The 9,499-nt window shown below is 38.8% G+C and overlaps 1 protein-coding gene across 5 annotated transcripts; it reads left to right on the top strand.

The window, feature by feature from the left end:
- Positions 1-704: 704 nt before the first annotated feature.
- On the top strand, positions 705-9,499 carry LOC117598661 (inactive histone-lysine N-methyltransferase 2E-like). 5 transcript variants are annotated; one of them, XR_008301054.1, is made up of 14 exons: positions 705-1,156; positions 2,182-2,317; positions 2,468-2,630; positions 2,756-2,948; positions 3,087-3,188; positions 3,302-3,373; positions 3,513-3,605; positions 4,364-4,456; positions 5,153-5,245; positions 5,815-5,886; positions 6,471-6,576; positions 6,820-6,884; positions 7,601-7,782; positions 7,886-9,499. XR_008301054.1 is itself a non-coding variant. In XM_053230053.1 (13 exons), the coding sequence occupies exons 1-13, from the start codon at positions 1,058-1,060 to the stop codon at positions 7,691-7,693; spliced, it is 1,380 nt and encodes a 459-aa protein (XP_053086028.1). In that variant the 5' UTR covers positions 705-1,057; the 3' UTR covers positions 7,694-9,499. The 5 variants fall into 5 exon arrangements, 4 of the variants coding, with proteins under 4 accessions (XP_053086028.1, XP_053086027.1, XP_053086029.1 ...); XM_053230053.1 differs by having other exon boundaries at positions 7,601-9,499; XM_053230054.1 differs by lacking the exon at positions 7,601-7,782 and having other exon boundaries at positions 706-1,156.

The following is a 9,499-nucleotide window of genomic DNA, read 5'->3' as shown; positions in this document are numbered from 1 at the left end:
AGAAGACGATCTTAGAGACGGGGTAGAAGACGATCTTAGAGACGGGGTAGAGGACGTTCTTAGAGACGGAGTAGAGGACGTGCTTAGAGACGGAGTAGTGGACGTTCTTAGAGACGGGGTAGAGGACGATCTTAGAGACGGAGTAGAGGACGTTCTTAGAGACGGGGTAGAGGACGATCTTAGAGACGGGGTAGAAGACGATCGTAGAGACGGGGTAGAAGACGATCTTAGAGACGGAGTAGAGGACGTTCTTAGAGACGGAGTAGTGGACGTTCTTAGAGACGGAGTAGAGGACGTTCTTAGAGACGGGGTAGAGGACGATCTTAGAGACGGAGTAGAGGACGTTCTTAGAGACGGAGTAGTGGACGTTCTTAGAGACGGGGTAGAGGACGTTCTTAGAGACGGAGTAGTGGACGTTCTTAAAGACGGGGTAGAGGACGTTCTTAAAGACGGGGTAGAGGACGTTCTTAAAGACGGGGTAGAGGACGTTCTTAGAGACGGGGTAGAGGACGTTCTTAAAGACGGGGTAGAGGACGTTCTTAAAGACGGGGTAGAGGACGTTCTTAGAGACGGAGTAGAGGACGTTCTTAGAGACTACTCTATATCCAGATTTCTGTAAAGCTGCTTATTGAATTCAAAAGGCTTCCTAACTGCCCTTGTGTGTGTGTGTGTGTGTGTGTGTGTGTGTGTGCGTGTGTGTGTGTGTGTGCGTGTATGTGCGTTGGTTTTTGTGGCTTATGAGGACTTTTGACCTGATTACGTACCGACACTACGGGGACATTTGGAATTATGAGGACAGGGACAGTGTCCCCATAATTCCTCTAATATATCTATATATATCTAAGTAAGAGAAGCTAAAATTCAAAGTTTCGGTCGAAGTCCACTTACACCACATACCCCTGAAACTGACTTTACACAGTGTTAACTCGGAATTTAATATAGCGCCCCCTTTAGTCTGGTCTTGGTATTGCACCAACTTACACACTCACACAAAATTTGAGCCTTCTGATTGGCTACCGCTGACTCGCCTAATTCGCGCTCTGATTGGCTGCGGCCGATGTCATTCATGTCACGTGTCTCGGTTTGTGGGCGGAGTTTCTCTATGTGCAGCGCGTCATCATGCGGAACTCATAATACGTCAATCTTTAAAAAACAGGTATGAGAATTAACTTTATACACTTTATTAAATGTACTTTATATGATTATATTGCAAAATGCACGTTTACTTTAGTTTATACATATTCAGATTAAAAAATAAAAGATTATGCTCATGAGAATGGGGTACATGTTTAGTCTAATGAGTATATCTTAAAAATCCTGCTAGTTACCATAATAATCATAGAATTCTCTACTTTAAAAACTTGGCAAATGTATTTTTAATGAATGAGTTTAAGTGTAGGTTATGGTTTATGTGAATTTGGTTTAATTAATATAAACGGGAAATATCGGTAAATTAGCATGGTAGCGTTGCTAATGATATTTAATGCTAATGTGCGACATCGCTGATCTTTAAATCATCTCTTCCGGAACACAGTGCGGGTGTATGGTTTGTAGCTCAAATGGTTTCGAGTGGCCTGCGTTAGCTGAACACAAGCAACAACCGGTAAACAACAAACAGCATGGAGACTGGAGAAGTGTTTATTTCGGTGTTATTTTATTAATCCCGGAGCGAACTCTATTAACTGTTAGTTAGCTGCAGTTGCTTAGTTTGGCTGCATCACTTCCTGTTAGCTCGCGCCGCTGTAGTGCGTGTCGGGGGCGCGCGTCGGGGGCGCGCGATTTAACACTAACATTTTATCATGCTGCAGCTGCGGGTTTTACTCTCTCTGACCCCTGACAGTCTCTACACGCCTCGTAAATAAGCTAGTTCGCACCTTTAAATAACTATATATATTTATTATATATATGTTTATTATATATTTTTATATATAGTATATAAATGAGAGTGGTGTGGTTTGTTTATCAGCTGTGTGTGCTGGTGCTGCGGTGACGTCACAGCAGAGTAACTGCACATCCCTCAGCATCACTGATGGAGCCCTCGGTAGGCTCACAGGAAATTTACATTGCTTTACATTTATATAACAATAACCTATATACAGGCCAAAGTGTTTTAAGGCTTCAAACTTAAGTATAAACTAAATGAACTAAAGTACTAAGGATGAGTTGTGCGTGGACACACAGCGCCCGGTGTACAGACTGTGTGAGATGAAGCTGAGGAGGAGGAGGAGAGACAATCCCAAACAGGAGGCTGAATATTTCACATCTGCTGCCAAAGACAAGGAGGGATTTGATGTGAAATATATAAATTCATTTATAGGTAAGTCTTAATATGTCATTCTTTGTTATTTTTTTTGTTTAAAAAATTATTATTCTTATTTAGGAGCATCAGGACGTTAGAGAACACTGCAGATGTGCTGCTCGGTTTGAATAAACACTGGACTAACAGGTGTTGTGCTTTCTCATACAGGACGTGGAGTATTCAGTTGTGTTCATTTTGATAAGGGAGATTTTCTTTTGGAGTACAGAGGACAACTCATAAACAAAGCTGAATGTGAACGACGACAGAAGTTATATCACGATGCCATGAAAGCGTTCATGTATGAATTCCGTTTCAATGGAAGACTCTTATGGTATGTATAACATTGCATTGTTCTTCATATAATGTTTTCTGTAAGATCATGCTAATGCATAAAGTTTTGAAAAGGTCTTCTGTGCAGCCACAAGATGTTATGTGTTGTCTTATATCATGCTTCAGTGTCGATGCTTCCAGAGAAGATGGTTCCCTTGGGAGACTTGTCAATGATGACCACATCAGCCCAAACAGCAAAATGAAAATAATCACTGTAGAGGGAAAGCCTCATCTGTGTTTATTTGCGACTAGGAGCATCGACCCTGGAGAAGAAATCACATACGATTATGGCAATTCTGAGTTGCCTTGGAGAAATAAGGTATTGAAGATTGAACTATTCAGTGTTATTGGGCCACGCTTAAACATGCCGGTGCAAACATAACTTACAAATCATTACATGCTACAATCATCTAATTATATTCCCAATATTTTACACTGTCCTAACAAATCTTCACAGATTGTAGCTGAAGAACACCAACTGCCACCAGAGGAAAACAGCACTATGGCATTGAGTGAGGCCAGGAGGGTGAAAGACAATCAGTCTCTGTCACAGCACCAGGTATCCTGTAGTCAGTGAAAGAATTGGAAGATGGCTAACATGGTCTGCTGAAACCAAGCAGTGCTCCAGTTTTAATACATGCCTTTCATCTTGCTCTTTAACCTGTTCTGTAGGCTGTTTCTGAGGCAGACCCCTTTACCCCTGTGACCGAAGATACCCAGGCAGCCATCAACCAAACAGAACAGGTCATTTACAGAAATATATAATGAATTAAAACCTGTTGATTTTACATATACAATTCTATACCCAATTTACAAGCTTGAATAATAAGTATTGAAAATTTGGTTTTATTAATAATAAATGTTTTATGATGTCTGTTTTTAGAATATAGCTGGAGCCGTCACTGAGGTTACATCAGAGCTGACGTCTGTGATGGACAAGTTGGAGACTGATGTTCTGGGAGGAGAGACAGAAAAGGTAAACTATAGAAATCATGTTTTGATTAATGATCCCCCTATCAGCTTGTGTGTGGCACAGCAGTGGTTTAGCAGTACACTGGGTATTAATGGGACCTTGTAGACATGTGATAGTAAATGCACATCAGCAGCTGTGTGTAAAGCATCTGACACAAACCTGGTCTCGAGGGACTTCACTTTGTGAAGCTATATCATGTACACCACATACATTATCTTAAATTGGCATTTAACAGATGTACAGTTACTGACTAGAGTTCATTCCTTTTACTATGTGCAGTGTGTTATATTCTCATCCCTCAGTAGTAGGGGACCATTATAGGAGCAGCACTGAGTATATATGTGGTCTACCGTGAGTACAGCAGTGACACACACGTTACAGTGTGTGGGGTGCAGTTATGAGTTAATCAGCTACAGCACTGTTTTTACGGGCATCATTGTCACTGATGGATGTTCATTATATGGGTATAAATAGTATACCATCTATACAGTGATCTTCCCTACTATACTGTATATACAGTGCACATATGAACACTTCCCAGAGCCCTGACCTAAACCCTATAGAGCATTTGAGAGATGCAGTGATGGAAGACAGCTGATGCGCTACTGTGGATGAACTGAAAATTTGTTGATTGAAACTCGTTGGAAACTTCCAGCACAACTGTTACAGAAAATCGCTGATTCCAAATTCTTCTTGGGAATACTGTGTGTGTGTGTAACAATTGTGAAATGAGAAAAATGTTTTGTGATGTCTGTTTTTAGAATATAGCTGGAGCCGTCACTGAGGTTACATCAGAGCTGACGTCTGTGATGGACAAGTTGGAGACTGATGTTCCAGGAGGAGAGACAGAAAAGGTAAATTGTAGAAATCATCATCTGATTAATTATCTCCCTAATTGTTCTGTGCAGTTTGCGGAGTTTGAGGGAGTTTTTAATCACAGTACACTGTCTGTTTAAAGTCACTGGGACTGGTGCACTGTAATAGTGAAGTGTGTCTGTGAGCTGCTCCTCGCACTGGAAACATTTCTTGAGCACAGAGATAGAAGTGTCTGCAGTTGTAGGCACTATATTAAGAATGTAGTTAGTGTGTGTATGTGATGTGTATGGCTGAGACCTGTTTTATGAGAACACTGTGTCTAATGAGAACCTTTAGGAACTATGCTATAAGGATCCTCTACCAGAGGAATATTAGTGTGTGTCAGTGTGTTTGACTAGTACATGGTATATGAGGACAGTATTGATTTATATGATGACTCTGTGTTCATCAGCTTGTGTGTGGCACAGCACTGGTTTATCAGTACACTGGGTATTAATGGGACCTTGTAGACATGTGATAGTAAATGCACATCAGCAGCTGTGTGTAAAGCGTCTGACAGAAACATGGTCTCGAGGGACTTCACTTTGTGAAGCTATATCATGAACACCATATACATTATTAGGTATTTATCTGCCTCTTCAGAGTCACTGGGAGTGGTGCACTGTAAATGTGTATTGATCTGACTTGGGTGCTGGTTTATCATCATAGAAATCTCTTGTTATTTTTGTTTTTAGAATACAGCTGGAACCATTACTGAGGTTACAACAGTGCTGACGACTATAAAGGACAAGATGGAGTCTGAGGTTCCAAGAAAGGAGACAGAAAAGGTAATTTTGAGATCATCTTCTGATTAATTATGTCCAAAAGGATAGCCATTGCCTGCTAATGTCACTAAACTGGTTAGAAAGACACTATAGCTGCCCTGCCTGTCTGATGTTTGGAATGAGAATGGAGTTTTTTTGATGTCTTCAATTTTTTTTGGATACACTTCCTGTATATCAAATAGTCATAAAGTCGAGTGCGAGAGTAAAGTGTGCCTGATACATGCATGCAGAGAGCTGTTGGAGGTCAGACATGTCAGAAAATGTAACTGGACATAGTATAGTGTGAGTGTCAAGGAACTGATGCATAGCACATTTGTTGTAGACTACTGTTGCCTATTTAATGGTGTAGTTTGCATGGAAAACACCATTAGTTAAAGCTAATGCATGTTTGAACCAAAATAGGTTTAAAAATTGTATTGCCCTTTTGGATCTTGAATGTGACACTAACTTTTGTACCCACCACCCACTCGGTGTAACATTTTAATTCATGAAAATGGTGTTTGGTGTTTGCCAGAAAATACTCCTAGCCTGGTTAATCTGTAACCTTAACATTTTGTTGTCTAATATTTCAGATTACCATTGTGAAGGAGCAATCTGGGCCTGAGGAAAAAGATACAATAGCACCAAGTGAGAAAACAGAAAAAGTAAGTTTGCTGGATAGACATTATTTCTGGCTTATGATATTTCTATGGAATACATCATCAATAATTTCCTTCATTATTTGTATAATTTATTTCATGTTGCATAATTTCAAATATCTACTGTATGTGTAATGACCAAAGCCATTCATACACTATGTCGAATATCACATTAGTGAGCAACATGTTCTGCTATCAAAACCTATATTTATCAGTTATTTTGATCATTTTTGATTTGTTTTAAAAACATACATTTTGCTTTTTTTGTCACCATTGCCTCATACTTAAACACATCCAGAATTAAAATGAAGACGTGTGAAAGAGAATGCTGATGCAGTATCTAGAATATCCAGATACTTGTTAGTATTTTGTCACCTCAGCTTTTGTTATATAAAGTCAAGAGTAAAACCTCTAACAGGCATGCTCTTTTTGTCTGTATTTGTATTTGAGTTGTGAAAATGCCCAAAGTGCACATCATCTAACATCAAATAAATGGATTTTGCTTTCCATGTTATTCCTCCACTAGAGTTACTTTTAGACAAATATTTTTGGTTGTGATGTCAAATGAGTTTTATTAATTCTATTCACAGAATTGTAAACATGAAATGGTCTTCACAACTGTTTCGAGCATGAACAAATGTGCAGCATGTGTTGGACCTGTAGCATCACTCAAATGGATTGGTCTGAGATGCAAAGGTCAGTAATGTACTTTACAGTATTTAAGATGGCAGTTAATTTATAACTGGTATGGTTTGTCCAATTGGCCCATTGTTTCCAGACAGTGGTCCTGGTCTCATAAATTCATAAGGTTTGAAAATTATTAATAAAATTCTAAGCTTCATCTTTTTATATTGAGTTAAGGCAACAGTTGTGGTGTTTTTAGTTTTATGTGTATTGAAGTCTTACATTCTTACTTATTTACTTCTCTCTCTTTTGCAGTCTGCAATTGTTTTTGGCACAAGTCCTGCTTTGTAAAACTTATTAAGAATGAGTCACTATCATGGGTGAGTGCATTTATAATTCATTATATAAATTTTAGTCATTTGCAAGTGCAATTTCTAGTGATCGTTTGTTTTCTGGTACTAGAGAGTAAGTACTGGTGAGGATGAATCACTAGATGAAGAATATGTGCCACAGTCAGAGTCAGACAGTGAATCTGAGAGTTCAGTAGAGTTACAAGGAGAATGCCCCTTGAATATGGAGAAACGAAAGGCTATTTATTCCCAGATTGCCAAGTTGAATCCTGAAGGTGCAAGCAAGGGCAAAGTGTGTGTTAAGGCCAGAGAAGAAGTTGGTTTACTTTATGAGGAGCAGTTGACTGATGTAGATTATGACAGTGAAGCGAGCTATACACAAACCTCAGATAATCTTTCAAGCAAAGTTCAGGGTAAGCAAGTGTCTGAGACCTACAGAACATCAAAAGTTGCAGTTTTAGGCAGTGCATCAGACAGTTTAATGCTGCCAACAACAGTCACTGGAACATCTGCAAGCCAGCAACTGTTGGAAGTAAGAGAGGGAGCTGGTGGAAGTGATTTACATGGAGATGTTGAGGAATCATTAATGGCAGAGGGCAAAGCTAAAGTGGATGAAGCTGAGGAGTGTCTTCAGTCATCTGTAATTTCTTGTACTGAAAATAAGAAAAACTACTGATGGATTAGAAATTACAAAAGTCATTGCGTACTACAGAGGCAACGTCATCTTCTTTCATTGCACTTAAAAGCTTCCAAACCCCAGGAGATATCTGGTGTGGGAATGTAGACTCTGCCATGGCTGCCAAACCCAAAACCCTGACCCTACCGTGGTGTTCATTTAGTTCTCCTGGCTAAACTGATGGAAGTGAATCTGAGAATGGCACTGAAAGTGAGAATATGAATGTGTCTATGAGTGCACCAGTGCAGATTGGTAGGTTTTTCTAACATATTGATGTGTTACATGCCCAATTGTTTTGGTCATGATCAGTCCACACTGTTTGTGTGCTGAATAATGTGGTAATCTCTTCTTACAGGGATGCAGAAGGATCACCCACCAAAAGAAGCCAAAGCTGGATGTTCTGGTTGTATTTTCCAAGTTATATATGTGGTTTTGACTTTTATTTTAGTCATATAACTCATAATTATCATTTTTGTTTTACCTATTTTTAATTTGAAACAAAAGTATATGTCATCATATCTCCCAGTCTTTATGGTTGTATGATGTGCATATTTATATACTTGTTTGTTTAGTCTCAAACACAGATGCTTTGCCCATGTCCCATAGAGCACCTGCTGTTTTATGTGCAATAAGCTGGCTATAAGGTTCACAATTTTAAACATCACAATCTAATTGATTCTTTTGATACGTGTTGTATACACCAATCAGACATAACAACCAGTGAAAGGTGAAGTGAATAACATTGATTATTTCTCTACGATGGCATTTGTTGAGGGTTGGGATATATTGGTATAACAGTCAGTTCTCTGTGTTGATGTGTTAGAAGCAGGAAAAATGGGCAAGGGATGCTACATAAAGGTTCCTCTGAAAGTAACGGAACAGCAAGCTCAATTAGTCTGTTTTTGCTATACACTGAAGACGTTTGGGTTTGAGGTCAAAAGATGAATATGAGATGATGGTTTAGAATTTCAGCTTTCATTTCCTGATTTTTATATCTGTGTTACACAGATTAAAACATGGCACCTTTTGGTATAGGCACAAATTCTCTTAAAGTAAATTAAACAGCACTTAATATTTGGTTCATATCCCTTACTTGCAATAACTGTATCAAGCCAGCATACATACATCCCATATACATCGCTCAAAACAAGAGTAGCTGTTCATAGCTACTAATTCTTTAAACTATCAATTTAACAGGATACACCTGGGCAACAAGAAACACCAGTCACATGTTCCAACATACTTCATCACTTGAAAATAAAATGTTTAAAAAATCTATATGTAAATATCAGGAAAAAAAGCTAAAATTCTGAGCTATCATTTTATATTCGTCATTTGATCTTAAACCCAGATGTCTAGGTATAGGAAAAACAATATAATTGAACTTGCTTTTCAGAGGGGACTGTATTTAACAGAGTTAAAAATTATGTTAACAGTTAACAGTTATGTTTTTTAAGTGCTCAGTTGTAGTATCCCTAACCTGAGTTGCTTAATGTTCTGTAATTGTTGTATAGAAGGACTTGTTCTGTTAAGTCACAGGTGACCCGGTAAATCACCATGTGGTCATGTTTGTGTTTGTGTTAAGTCGAGTACCAATAAAACATGCCTGTCCTTCTAATACAGTGTAAAGTCTTTTTTTGTGTATTGTTAAACTGATGTCCCGATAAAGCGGTGTGACCTTATAAGTACCAATTCTGTCGGAGGCGGGAGCTTCTCAGACGGTCCTTATATGCAACCATAATGTCAGGTCTTGTGTTTAAGAGTTTAATTTTGCGTAGAAGAAATCTGAAGTGAAATTTGTCTTGCTAAAAAAAAACCAAATTTTTTGATGTTTACGGCATTGCTGTAGCACAAAGGGAAAGGTGGGTCCCCTTAAACCACGTTTCAACTGGTTTGGCCGGCAAAGTCCTCGTAAGACTTAAAAACCAGTATGTGTGTGTGTGTGTGTGTGTGTGTGTGTGTGTGCGTG

This window comes from Pangasianodon hypophthalmus, chromosome 26 (genome assembly GCF_027358585.1).
Source record: "Pangasianodon hypophthalmus isolate fPanHyp1 chromosome 26, fPanHyp1.pri, whole genome shotgun sequence".
Taxonomy (NCBI): domain Eukaryota; kingdom Metazoa; phylum Chordata; class Actinopteri; order Siluriformes; family Pangasiidae; genus Pangasianodon; species Pangasianodon hypophthalmus.
The sequence above is the reverse complement of the archived record's forward strand: the minus strand, read 5'-3'. Positions and strand labels throughout refer to the sequence as shown.